Consider the following 14261-nt stretch of genomic DNA (forward strand, 5'->3'; position numbering starts at 1 on the left):
TCGGCCCTCTGCAGGAGACACCACCACAACCACAATGAGATGCTTCAGGGTTTCAGTGATGTCTGGATGGTTTTGGTGTTTTTCATGGAATCATAATCCCAGACTGGTTTGGGTGGAAGGGACCTTAAAGCTCCTCCAGCTCCAACCCCTGCCACGGGCAGGGACACCTTCCATAGAGCAGCTTGCTCCAAGCCCCTGTGTCCAACCTGGCCTTGAACACTGCCAGGGATGGGGCAGCCACAGCTTCTCTGGGCACCCTGTGCCAGCGCCTCAGCACCCTCCCAGGGAAGAGCTTCTGCCTAAGAGCTCAGCTCAGTCTCCCCTCGGGCAGGTTAAAGCCATTCCCCTTGGCCTGGCCCTACATCCCTTGTCCCAAGCCCCTCTCCAGCTTTCCTGCAGCCCCTTCAGGCACTGGAGCTGCTCTCAGGTCTCCCCTTCAGGAGCCTTTTCTCCAGGCTGGACCAGCCCGGATCTCCCAGTGACCATGTAAAACTATCCATAAAATGAAAAGAAAAAGCCCCCAATGGAATCGTCTCCACCAGAAATATTTCAAGCTCGTAAAATCATCTCCCCTCAAGATCAACATCCAAACTGGAAAGCAAACCAGCAGAGTGATGTGTCCTATGACAGAGGAGAGGGATAGCGGCACTCAGTGAGCTGGACCTGACCAAGATCCCACCTGGAGAGGGGCACCGTGGGCCTTCCGGAGCAGCTCCTGCTCATCCCAGACCAGAAAAGGGAAACACTGCCGCTCCCTGCAGCACACACCAAGGTACCCAGCCTGGTGGTGAAGGGCATCACTTGGGTGTGCTCTTGGGCATGCACAGGCAGCAGGGACCCATCGCTGCCTTTGGGGCCAAGAGTGAAGCCCCTGACAGCCCCAGCAAGGACCCCTCTTCCTCAGGCTCCTCGTGGGCCAGTTGGAAGAGCGTGGCTCTCTCTGCCATCACATTGTCTCTCCTCTTGGAAAAGGCCCAGTTCCAATGGACAGCTCTGCTGAGAAACTCAAGTGTTTTCTCCCCAATTCAAAGAGGCTCTTGCCAGGACATTCCATGTTCTCAGATAAGCCCACGCTCTCTGCCCTGAGCAGCAGCCCTAAAGCTCTTCCATACTAGGCCTGTGCGAATCCCAAACCACCAAAATATCTCTCATGAAAGGAGAAATTCCCCTGTCCTGTGACGCAGAAGAGGGAAGGAATTTTGTCCTTCAGCTAATTCCCAAAGGCACTCTAACGCTGTGATCTCCATTATAACCTCCTGCTCTCCTGACACAGAGCCCCTGTTCACATGTTGGCCATGGACAGAACCACGGACTGTGTGTGCAGCCACCTTCAGGCCCAGATGATTGAGCCACGGGGGCACCACGTGCCCTGAGCTCTACAAGACAACACAGAGCTACACTTGTAAGCATGAAATCATCATGGAATCCCAGCCTGGTTTGGGTTGAAGGGACCTTAAAGCCCCTCCAAGCTCCAAGCCCTGCCATGGGCAGGGACTGTTCCACTGGAGCAGCTTGCTCCAAGCCCCTGTGTCCAACCTGGCCTTGAGCACTGCCAGGGATGGGGCAGCCACAGCTTCTCTGGGCACCCTGTGCCAGCGCCTCAGCACCCTCCCAGGGAAGAGCTTCTGCCTAAGAGCTCAGCTCAGTCTCCCCTCGGGCAGGTTAAAGCCATTCCCCTTGGCCTGTCCCTACATCCCTTGTCCCAAGCCCCTCTCCAGCTTTCCTGCAGCCCCTTCAGGCACTGGAGCTGCTCTCAGGTCTCCCCTTCAGGAGCCTTCTCTTCTCCAGGCTGCCCCAGCCCAGCTCTCTCGGCCTGGCTCCAGAGCAAGGAATCAAAGGGCAATGAGGGCAAGAAGCCGATGTCATCCATATCTTCACACCATCTTCCATCCTCAGTAGGATGCTAGGACATGAGCTTTTTGATCTTGATGGGTCATTTAACTGACTGGAAAGTGTCACTGGTGAAGGACGTTCTCAGAAGGTATTTTGAAGATGAACAAAAAATGACTTTTTATATCCATCCTCCCTTCCCAGCTCTTCCAGAGGCACTGGACTTGTTCATCAGCACCAGCACTAGCAGCTGGCAGGTAACTGGAGAGGCACCACACACCTTCTGCAGGTCTGCTCAGCACCCAGCTCCAGTGAGGCAGGACAGGAGGTCCCTTCAAGCTCTGGAAAAGAAGTTTCTGAGTAGAACTTCAGAACAACTGATGCTGTTTGGAGGTTCTGCTGCTCCTACAGCGGCTGCGGACCACAGCTGAACCTCGCTGGGGCTCCGGGATGAAGAAGCGAAGGTGTATTCCCCCTTTAGAGGAGAATGAGCTCAATCCTGCACCAAGATGCCCCACAGTGCCCAAGGATGCAGCTCCCACCTCCTGAGCTCCAGCTCGGTGCCCTCTGCAGAGGACAAGCCCTCCCTGCAGAAACAACACAAGCTGCTCTGGCTTAAGGCTCAGCTATGTCCAGTGTTGGTGGTTTTGGGTTTCTTCCTCTCTGGCTTTAGAGCATTAGTTGATTCCCAGGAACATCCACTTGTTTACATGGCTCTGCCCTCGGCAGCAGGGCCCAAGGTCGTTCCCCACACCCTGCATCCACAGCAGAGGGTGCCTGGAGCTCTGCTGGGACCTGCTCCTCAGTGACACCAGGCAGACCTCCTGCCCTGCCTGCAGCCCTGCGGCTCCAGGTGGACAATGGGGAGGAATTCCCACCTCCTGCTGCCTGGGGACATAAACCTCCTTCTCTCTGGGCCACTTCCAACCTGTGCTCTGGAATTCCTGAGAGCTCTGTGGAACCAGCTGCGGAGTAGAGCTGGCCCCACGGCAGGTGCAGGGGAAATGCCTGGATTCTACCCCTGTGCCAAAGGGAACACAGGTCACGTATCCGCATTCCTGCGGGGAACGTGCCCGGTCTGGCACCCTCACCTTGGTGCTCTCTCAAGTGTCTGCCCCCCCAGACACCAACTGATGGGGTCACACGCGAAGGAAAAGCCCTTCCAGCAAAACTCAGGAGCAGAGAGACCCTGAAGGCTGCTCATGGCACACAGGCAAGAAGAGGCTGCAGCCCTGGAGCAGCTGCTCTGAGGCCTCCCTGGAGCCCTCCTTTCTCCCCAGCTCTCAGCCTGTCTTCAGGGCAAGAAACAAAGGGGCAGTGGGGCAAGAACCCAGGGTCCAGCGTGGGGCTTCTTACTGAATCCTCCAAAATGATGTATTTTGTCCATCCTTCCCAGGCAGCACTCCTGAAGGCAGGTATCACCGTGCAGACAGGATTCAAGAGGGGATGAGCAATTCCTCTGTTGCTTCTATGGATTCAGCATGCCTTTTCCCCATCAAAAGCCAGCATGAAACAACCTGACCAGCCTGGATGCCAAAGTCTGCATGATCAGGATTCCTGTGACACCTTTAAGAGGCTCTTCTTCCCCTCCAGGTATGGATTTAAACTGTAATTTCAGGGAGTGGGGATCCCAATATACTGTCACTATGAGTCAGACAGGGAGTACTTTCACTGTGTGAAATTCCACTGCTCCCATATACTTAACTGTGAATGAATAGGAAGTGCCTACTTGAAATAGAGGAGGCCCTCAAAGCAAAGTGACCACTGGGAGTACAACAGGAGAGCTCCCATCCCCTCTGCTCAGACGGATGTTTTGCTCCATAAACCCTTTGATTCCTTGCCCTGGAGCCAGGCTGAGAGAGCGGGGCTGGTCCAGCCTGGAGAAGAGAAGGCTCCTTAAGGAGAGACCTGAGAGCAGCTCCAGTGCCTGAAGGGGCTGCAGGAAAGCTGGAGAGGGGCCTGGGACAAGGGCCTGTAGGGCCAGGCCAAGGGGAATGGCTTTAACCTGCCCCAGGGGAGACTGAGCTGAGCTCTGAGGCAGAAGCTCTTCCCTGGGAGGGTGCTGAGGCGCTGGCACAGGGTGCCCAGAGAAGCTGTGGCTGCCCCATCCCTGGCAGTGCTCAAGGCCAGGTTGGACACAGGGGCTTGGAGCAAGCTGCTCTATGGAAGGGGTCCCTGCCCGGGGCAGGAGCCTTCCACTGCCCATGGCTCATCCTTCCACTGGATGAGCTTTAAGCTCCCTTCCAACCCAACCCATTCTATTATCTGTGAAACCTAAGCGAGTAAGAACCTTGCAGGTACAAGCGACAGCCTGGTGAATGCTCGGGCTGGGTGGACACGCAAAACGTACCTTTCCTGAAGGTCATGGAGAGACTGCTCTGCTCTGTGGAGTCCCTCCAGGTCCTTCATCATCTTCTTCATGTGCTCCTTCGAATAGCGATTCTGGATGTAGGCAAACCAGCAGCCACCCACTCCGATGACGATGGACACCACCAGCATGAAGTCCTTCAGGTGGTTGTGCCGCGTCACTGGAAGAGACCAGAGGCAGCACTGAATTCAAGAGAAGATGACAATGAACACACCAGAGCGGGACACGGGACCTAAGACGGTGTTAGAGGGAGCTGTGGGGAAGGTTCCATACAGGGAAGGACGATACTGAAAACATCGATTCCGTTTGACTGCGGAAGACAACTGGTTCAGTTCCACATCCAACAGACATACCCTGCCGGGCAACATGGGACACAGGCACCCCCAGGACAACCGTGCTCCTCCAGCACCGTGCAAGTAACTCCAAGCACAAGGATGGAGGAGCTGGGACTGTGACTGCGGAGATGGGGCAGACCCAGTGCAAAAGGGCCAAGCTGCAGAACCTCCCACCAGCTCCATGGGAACCCCCTCTCCATCCATCAGCAAACAGCAGGGACGGACGTGAGAGAGGGGAAGGCACCGAGTGTGCGTTCAGTGCTGAAGAAACCAGAGCCAGGATTCCCCAGCTAAGGAAGAGCAGTATTTAGTGTCCACCCAAATCTCACGGTGAAGCCAATACAGGACAGGGATGTTTGCTTTAACTCATCCCCGTACCACTGTGAATCTCAGGACAGAAGATGCAGAAGCTAAAGGTTATCACTGCTGCTATGCAAAGTGTAGGGAAGCCAAGATGAAAAGGTGTTGAAGGAGGATGCTGAGGTGTTTGAATTGGGAAGAAAAGATGCTGGATTTGATGGAAGTCAGCATTTGGGGGCAGAGGCTGGAAATACGATTTTACATTCTCGTGCAGCCCCAATAAAGGATTTACTTGGGGTTTCCTTGCAAAGGCAGAACAGCGGGGACTGTGAGAACAGAGTGCTCAGGGACTGTGGCTGCCCCATCCCTGGCAGTGTTCAAGGCCAGGTTGGACACAGGGGCTCGGAGCAAGCTGCTCCAGTGGAAGGGGTCCCTGCCCGTGGCAGGGGTTGGAGCCGGAGGGGCTTTCAGCTCCCTTCATCGCAAACCAGGCAGGGATTCCACGATCACCAAGCACAGATGACAGGTTAGGTCAGCATTTTCTCTTCATATCCTGAAGCTGTCACGTCACTGATGCAGGAGTTCCACACCAGTGCAGTTACAAACCACACACAATGGCCTGGAGCTATAAAGAGTACAAATACACACACACACACAAACAAAGAACTGGCCAAAATGAGCCGTTCCTACTCAAAGGCTTTAGGTGAAGCATCACAGAAGGGCATGAGCAGCCTCAGCCTAAGGAAGAAATCACCTTGAGCCACAGGGACAGGGGAAGACACCAACTGCAAAAGCAGTGGAGCAGAAGATGGCACTAAGCTGGACTCAGACCCTCAGCCAGAGGAGCAGATGTGTCCCAGCAGTAAGGCATTAAACCTGAGACCACGGAAAAGCCTGGTACTGGATCTCCAGCTCAGAGTTATTTTTCAGCCAAGAGCAGCTGAGATATGCCATAAAAACAACAGCTTTTGAGGTCATTTCTGCCCCAGCAGCAGATGATGGATGAGAATGCTCTGACTCCTCTGACTGCATCCTAAGGGACACATCACATGGGGCTCATTGCCAGTGACACCCATGGCCTGCAGTGATCTTTAATGTGCTGAAGTGCTGGAGTCTGACCTGGTTACGGCACCAAACTACACCCCATGGGCTCCCTCTGGTCACAGCCCAGCTTTGGTTTCTCTGTAGGTCGCTTTGCACTGGGAGTCAGATCAGCCTGAAGGTGTTGGAGTCTAACAGGGCCACCCTCATGAGCAGAAACACCATTCCTGGAGTGACTCGAGTGAGCTGCTGCTGTCTGGGCCTGGTAGGAACTGCTCTGCCTGAGTGAGAGCCAGAAATGAGGAACAGACATGAGCCAGCACAGGGAACAGATAAAACCAGCCAAGTATCCTGTCTGTATAGGAATATACTGATGCAGCGGGATGGATGGTCTGCATATAGAATGAACATGCCCTGAGACCCCTTTGGACAAGGGCCTGTAGGGCCAGGCCAAGGGGAATGGCTTTAACCTGCCTGAGGGGAGACTGAGCTGAGCTCTGAGGCAGAAGCTCTTCCCTGGGAGGGTGCTGAGGCGCTGGCACAGGGTGCCCAGAGAAGCTGTGGCTGCCCCATCCCTGGCAGTGCTCAAGGCCAGGTTGGACACAGGGGCTTGGAGCAAGCTGCTCTATGGAAGGGGTCCCTGCCCGTGGCAGGGGTTGGAGCTGGAGGAGCTTTAAGGACTGCTGGGGACACAGCCCAGCACATGGGAGGTTTCTGGCACCCACTGCCAGGTCATGGTGACCCCAAGTCCCTCTCCTCAGGGCTGCTCTCCATCCAGTCTCCTCAGGCAGTGTTTGTGCTGGGAGTTTTCCTCACCAAGGAGCTTCTATTCTGCACTGAACTTCAGAGCAGTGATGAGCATCCTCAGAGGGCAGTGGTGAGCAGCACATCCTCACAAGGCAGTGGTGAGCAGCACATCCTCATAGGGCAGTGAGGACCAGCACATCCTCACAGGGCAGTGGTGAGCAGCACATCCTCACAGGGCAGTGGTGAGCAGCACATCCTCATAGGGCAGGGGTGAGCAGCACATCCTCACAGGGCAGTGGTGAGCAGCACATCCTCACAGGGCAGTGGTGAGCAGCACATCCTCATAGGGCAGTGAGGACCAGCACATCCTCACAGGGCAGTGGTGAGCAGCACATCCTCACAGGGCAGGGGTGAGCAGCACATCCTCACAGGGCAGGGGTGAGTAGCACATCCTCACAGGGCAGTGAGGACCAGCACATCCTCACAGGGCAGTGAGGACCAGCACATCCTCACAGGGCAGGGGTGAGCAGCACATCCTCACAGGGCAGGGGTGAGTAGCACATCCTCACAGGGCAGTGAGGACCAGCACATCCTCACAGGGCAGGGGTGAGCAGCACATCCTCACAGGGCAGTGGTGAGCAGCACATCCTCACAGGGCAGTGGTGAGCAGCACATCCTCACAGGGCAGTGAGGACCAGCACATCCTCACAGGGCAGTGGTGAGCAGCACATCCTCACAGGGCAGTGAGGACCAGCACATCCTCACAGGGCAGTGAGGACCAGCACATCCTCACAGGGCAGTGAGGACCAGCACATCCTCACAGGGCAGGGGTAAGCAGCACATCCTCACAGGGCAGGGGTGAGCAGCACATCCTCACAGGGCAGTGAGGACCAGCACATCCTCACAGGGCAGTGGTGAGCAGCACATCCTCACAGGGCAGTGAGGACCAGCACATCCTCACAGGGCAGTGAGGACCAGCACATCCTCACAGGGCAGGGGTGAGCAGCACATCCTCACAGGGCAGTGGTGAGCAGCACATCCTCACAGGGCAGGGGTAAGCAGCACATCCTCACAGGGCAGGGGTGAGCAGCACATCCTCACAGGGCAGTGAGGACCAGCACATCCTCACAGGGCAGGGGTGAGCAGCACATCCTCACAGGGCAGTGAGGACCAGCACATCCTCACAGGGCAGTGAGGACCAGCACATCCTCACAGGGCAGTGGTGAGCAGCACATCCTCACAGGGCAGTGAGGACCAGCACATCCTCACAGGGCTGGACCTGGGGCCCCTGGTGCAAAGCAGATGGAGGCAACTGTTGGTGGGGCTCCAGCCACAGCTGGGCACAGAAGCTGCTCCTGTTCTCCTGGAGTGGGGTAGGAGCTGCCATGCAGCTTTCAGGGACCCCCCCGCCGCAGTTCCTGAAGCTAAGGAATAATCCCCTCCCATCCATCAGGAATGATGAACAGGATTTCGGCAGAGACCATCCTTATCTCCGTAAGGATCATGGCTCAGCAACACTTCCACGGCTCATGAAGAACTCTGTCATATTTTACCTTTAGGACAATAAATTGTTCCTTAAATACCTGTGACGTTCACCTCTGGAATTCTATGGATTGAACATCAGCTCCTGCTGAAAGCTATCAATGCGTCATTCCCTTCTAATGCTCTCCCCAGCCCACCAGCCCTGGATCAATGCATTAACAGCATTAAAAACAAGAGATGGGAGCTGTGGGATCCCAGCAAGTGAGATCCCAGCTTGGGAAGGAAACCCCACTCACTGCATGGGGAGGCGAGGGCTGTGTGTGCTGCTCTGACACCAAGGCTGCAGCGTCCCAGATGCACACCAAGAGGAGGAACCACCTCCTCACTGAGATCAGCTCTCCTGCAAACCTGGACCCCTTCCAGACACCGCCGAGCTGCTCCAGGAGCTGTATTCTTCCCAGAAGCAGATGAACTACCCTGGCACCATCTCAAAGCCACCGGGGCTGTTCCTCAGTGAGACAAGCTGCTCCAGCACAGCCCCAGCAGCACCGCTCCCCTCCACCAGGGACCGTTCCAGCCTCAACCTCTGGGAACACCTCAGCTGTGACTTGCAGCATTCCCCCAGTGCAGACAGGTCCTGTGGCCAGCCTGGAGGTGCAGCAGCCCAGGCCAGGGGCTCTGCAGTGAGCAGAAGGGACACCGGGGCTGGACCAGAGACCAGCAGCATCTTCCCTCCTGCAGCACCCTGAGCCCAGCAGCACCAGGAAACCCATCCTGGAGCCAAACTGGCAAAGCCAGTACTGGGAGGCATCAGTGGACACACAGATATTGGGTACAGGGAGATGACCTTGGTGAGGGATGGCCAGAACGGGGTGATGGGTGCAGGGGGTGGCTCACCAGGGACACTGATGGTGACAGGCGAAAGGGGAATGGCTTGAACCTGCCCGAGGGGAGACTGAGCTGAGCTCTTAGGCAGAAGCTCTTCCCTGGGAGGGTGCTGAGGCGCTGGCACAGGGTGCCCAGAGAAGCTGTGGCTGCCCCATCCCTGGCAGTGTTCAAGGCCAGGTTGGACACAGGGGCTTGGAGCAAGCTGCTCTATGGAAGGGGTCCCTGCCCGTGGCAGGGGTTGGGAATGGAGGAGCTTTGAGGTCTCTTCCTTGAGGGATTTATGACGACAGCTAAAACACACCTGCCCCTGCCTGCAGGGAGGGGTCTTTCCCCGCACGGGGAGGGACAGGACCCTCCTCCAGCCCTCATCTGACATCCAAGCACTGCTCCCCTCCTGTTCCCAGCACAGGACCCATCGCCCAACGCGCCGCAGATGAGTTCCAGCAGTTTTTGGAGAACATTCACTTGTAAATTCCGCACTAAAGGAATAAACAAGATGAACCCTGGCCCCGTTTCCATCCCGGATGGAATATCACAACATCCTCTTCCTAAGGAGCAGCTCCTGGCAAGCTGCTGCAGATAGGGAGCTTTGAATCGCTGTGCCTTCACGCCCCGAGGAGGCTGCCAGCCTGCCTTGCTGGGGGTTGGTTTCCACCACCCACACCTATTCCAGCCTTTTATTCCTTTATTGCTTCCTCAGCTGCTGTTCCCGCTGTGCTCCAGCCCCGCAGCACAGGGCCTCAGCTAAGGCAGGTTTAGGTGTAGCACAGGGCAATCCCTGCCAGCCCCACCTCGAGCTGCGTCACCTCCAGTGCCCAGGGCCAGGCAGGCTCAGCTCCGTAGCGCTGGACAAACCTCAGCAGCTTCCATTCCAGAGAAGAGGACAAGGAAACGCAAAGGAGCACTCGGCCGGGGTGTAAATTCTGCTTCCTAGCACGTTTCATTGTCAAGCGCAGGATAACCAGAACTCAAGTGCTGTTCTTGAGAAGGAACATGCGGGGAGCTGCCATGGTTTAAATCCAGCCAAGCGGGCTTCTTCTCCCAGGGAAGGCAGCCCCGAGCACAGGAGTAACTTGGCTGAATTGCCTGATGAAACTCGGAGAGCCCCAGCCTGGTTTGTGCTGAAGGGACCTCAAAGCTCCTCCATTCCCAACCCCTGCCACGGGCAGGGACCCCTTCCATAGAGCAGCTTGCTCCAAGCCCCTGTGTCCAACCTGCCCTTGAGCACTGCCAGGGATGGGGCAGCCACAGCTTCTCTGGGCACCCTGTGCCAGCGCCTCAGCACCCTCACAGGGAAGAGCTTCTGCCTAAGAGCTCAGCTCAGTCTCCCCTCGGGCAGGTTAAAGCCATTCCCCTTGCCCTGTCCCTACATCCCTTGTCCCAAGCCCCTCTCCAGCTTTCCTGCAGCCCCTTCAGGCTCTGGAGCTGCTCTGAGGTCTCTCCTTAAGGAGCCTTCTCTTCTCCAGGCTGAACAAACCTGCACGTGTGAGCCACATCCCACCACCAGCAGCTCCGCTCTCTCAGCAGCACAGAGCAGGAGACCACCTGCACTGAGCACCCGAGCAGGGCTGTAGCAGGAACTCATCCAGAAGCACTAAATCCATCACTGCTCTGAGCTGCTTCAAAGGTCACTGAGCACTTCCCGACCGTGCCGATCGCTCCGGGCTGCTGAAAGTGGCTGTTTCGCAACGCCTTCCTTAAGGAATCAGGTTTGGATAAACAACCTCTCACCACACACCACAGCGTGAGCTGGAGACAAACCACAACGAGCACAAAGCACCAGGTGTCACCTCCTAAAAAGCACCAAACTCTAGTGCAGCCGATACTGAAAGCCTGTCTCCTCTTGCCGCAATCCCCCACGGAAGCTGCTCAGCCTCCAACAACCCGAACTTCCTGCTCCGTGATCTGAGCAACCCCAAGCAGGACGTTCACTGCCTCACCGAGCACTTTCATCAGGGCAGCACGGGACGTTCCTGCCCCAGTGCCAGCGGAGCTGCGCGGCACGAGGAGCTCCTGAGGCACGGAGCAGGGCCCCCGAGCTCCAGCCATCCCCTGCACTCAGCACTCACAGAGCACCCGAGAGCTGCCTCAAAACTCCCCGGAGCACAGGAGCCCGGGGCTGGGCAGCAGTGGGAGCAGCTCTGCCAGCCCCGGGCCCCAGCACTGACACCACAGTGACCAAGGGGGAAGGCAGAAGCAAACGGTGCCTGGAGGAACGTGCTTCGAACGCCGGAGCAGAGAGGCCGAGTGTAGAGCCCGGGCTGCTCATCCTCCCCGCTCGTAGGGGCCCACGCGGAGCTGGGTTAGGGGGGACCTCCAGGACCACCCCGTTCCAACTCTACCCGTGCCAAGCCTCGGGTTCATTCCGTGCAGCCACTCTTCCCAGGATTTACCTCACTGCACCTTTTCTCAGGAATTTGAACAAACCGAAAACAAGGAAGGTGCAAGGACAGGGGGCTCAGACCCGACAAAGTGAGGGGAAGACATCGTTTCTCTCTGAGGGAGCTGGGCTTGTTCACAGCCTGGTTTGGGTTGGGAGGGACCTTAAAGCTCCTCCAGCTCCAGCCCCTGCCACGGGCCAGGATGCCTTCCACTAGGGCAGCTTGCTCCAAGCCCCTGTGTCCAGCCTGGCCTTGAACCTTGTCCCAAGCCCCTCTCCAGGTTCCCTGCAGCCCCTTCAGGCACTGGAGCTGCTCTCAGGTCTCCCCTTCAGGAGCCTTCTCTTCTCCAGGCTGCCCCAGCCCAGCTCTCTCAGCCTGGCTCCAGAGCAGAGCTGCTCCAGCCCTCGCAGCAGCTCCGTGCCCTCCTCTGCCCTCGCTCCACCAGCTCCATGTCCCTCTTGTGCTGCTGCCCCAGCACACAGGGCTCAATGTGTGCTCAGGCAACACAACTGCCATAAAATCCATCTCTTCTGCAGGATTCCAAGCAGGAACAGGCCCTGCTCAGCTCCTCAGTGCACCTAAAGCTCATGACAAAGGCATGAGTAAGAGGGAGAGAGACAAAAGTCCCTTTAATAGACACTAGACATGAGCCAGACAGAACGAATGCAAAAGGAGCACCCCAGCAGCGCCAAGATAAGCATCAGAGAGCCTCCAGATGCCAAGAGACGCCTGCAATCAGCATCAAAGGAGCCGAGTCCCTCATTCTCATCCATCCCAAATGCCTCCCCATCCAGGATAAAGCCGTTTCCCCCATCTGGAGGCAGCCTGAGTCACTGAGGAGCCCCAGGGATGATGGAGCGGGTCCCGGCAGCAGCTTCCCTCCGGAGCAGGGAGCAGGCAGGGCGCTGCCCTGGGCAGCTGCACCGCACCAAAGCACAGGAACCATGGGAAGGTTTTACCCTAGAGACACAGGAGATCCCGCAGGACAGCGGGTCTGCAGCAGCACAGATGAAGCAGAAACCCAGCGGGCAGGATGCTGCTGGGCTGTGGAGCTGCTCTGATAGACCCAGGGACAAACCCATCCCTGGTTCAGAGGGATTACACCAGGGATGAGGTCCCCTGTGCAGGGCAAAGTGTGCTGCCCACCGATCTATCTTTGCTGCTCAAGCCTGAGCAGAGGCAGAGCCTCGTGAGGAGCAGCCAAAGGACTCTCAATTCTGGCACTTACAGAGAGGAGGCCCAAAGAGCACCGTGTCCAGAGCCTTCAGCTGCAGCTTCTGCCGGTGGCTTCGATCTGTCATCTTCAGCACACTGCCCATCATGGTGGCGTTGTTCACTGCCAGCCTGGAGATCAGTCAGAAAGGAAAGTAGGGTTGGACGTGTCCGTTTGGATCAATAACTGAGCAAACATTAGTAACACGGAGCTTATGGGAGGAGAAACGCAAGGAGCAGGAGCTGACAGCTCCCTGCTTAGGCTGTCACAGCTAAAGAAATCACTCAGATACTGTCACCTCTGACACAGGATCTCTCATGAAAGAGATAAGCAGCAGTGTCTTTGGCTTTACATGAAGAAAGAAGGAAAACCCAAGGCCACGTGTGTCTCACTGAGAACTCAGGTCCTGATTTCTCATCAAAACTCATCTTTTGGTGTCCAATCCCAGATATTATTGTTTTTAACCAGAGCTCTGTTGCTAGCCCCTGACATCTTCCATAGACCATAAAACCACACTTCTCACATGGAAGAAATGTTGGGGCACACCACGTACTGCCTCAAAACCAGCTCTCCCTGTCAGTTTGAGCCCCTTTTCAGTGACAATAACCTTTACCCATAGAGATGGACTGAACTCTTTGGTTTCACCCATCTCGTTCTCTTGAGGAACACAAGGCTTAGGTCTCCTTTGCTGGAGCACCAAGGGGCATGGATTCCCACCACCACACACCAGTGCTGCAGAGGTACATAACCAGTAGCCCTTGAACTGGGAATGTAAATGCTACTTGGATAACACCCAGAAAGTGAAGTTCCAACCCCTGCCACAGGCAGGGACCCCTTCCACTGGAGCAGCTTGCTCCAAGCCCCTGTGTCCAACCTGGCCTTGAGCACTGCCAGGGATGGGGCAGCCACAGCTCCTCTGAGCAAGTGTAGCCTCTTCCTTCACCCGCAGCAGACACATGCTCACCTAAGGATAAATCTCCCCCTGCAGAGGACCACAGCAAAGGAGAAGCATCCAAAGGTAACTGGAGGGGAGCAGGAATGCCACTTGGCTCTATGGTGCCGAGGAATCAGAGGGGATGTTACGAGCCGCCTCAGCTCTGGTTTATTCCCTGGCACCGTCCCAGAGGAACACGGGACAATGTGGGGAGCACTGACCTGGGCATGGCATGTCCACTCAGCTGCAGCTTTCGGAAGGTCTCTTCATACTGTGGCAGCTCCACGTAGGTAATGAGCCACTGAACCACCTCGTCCACGGTCCAGTTGTACACTGCAGGAGAGGCAGAGAGCAAGCTGAGTATTTTTAGTGAGCAACCGAAGTCATCGCACCAGCAACAAGAGCACAACATCACCTGCACAGCTCACCCTGTCACCTTCAGCAATGTTTCACCAGAGTTCAGTACCACGGAATGGTTTCAGCTGGAAGTGACCTAAAAGCTCCTCCAGTTCCACTCCCCTGCCACAGGCAGGGACAGCCCTGATGTTTAAACACATTCCTATTGAGTACGCAGTGAGCTGGAGTGAGGTATTAAATCCTGTGGACTATTAGCCAAGAAATAATCCCCCTGGGATGCTCCAGGCAATCCTGCAGCTCCTCAGCCCCTACATGGTGGCTGGTGTGATCATTCCTGGGAGTCTGTCCTGCGCACAACAGGCTGCTACAGATTCAGGAAGGCAGG

At 56.4% G+C, this 14261-nt stretch overlaps 1 protein-coding gene across 8 annotated transcripts in view; it reads right to left on the reverse strand.

Annotated features, from left to right (window-relative positions):
* The window catches only part of STIM1 (stromal interaction molecule 1), a 63183-nt gene that overhangs the window by 17846 nt on the left and 31076 nt on the right, over positions 1-14261 (reverse strand). For all 8 annotated transcript variants that reach the window (XM_062625275.1, XM_062625274.1, XM_062625276.1 and 5 more), the window contains exons 4-6: positions 13741-13852; positions 12601-12716; positions 4181-4358 (exon numbers count right to left, since the gene is read on the reverse strand). In XM_062625275.1, the coding sequence (XP_062481259.1) occupies positions 4181-4358; positions 12601-12716; positions 13741-13852 (406 nt within the window). The remainder of the gene's footprint in view (positions 1-4180; positions 4359-12600; positions 12717-13740; positions 13853-14261) is intronic.

This window comes from Pezoporus occidentalis, unplaced genomic scaffold (assembly GCF_034315485.1).
Source record: "Pezoporus occidentalis ecotype Australia unplaced genomic scaffold, CSIRO_AGI_Poc_V1 ctg279, whole genome shotgun sequence".
In the NCBI taxonomy this organism is placed as follows: Eukaryota; Metazoa; Chordata; class Aves; order Psittaciformes; family Psittacidae; genus Pezoporus; species Pezoporus occidentalis.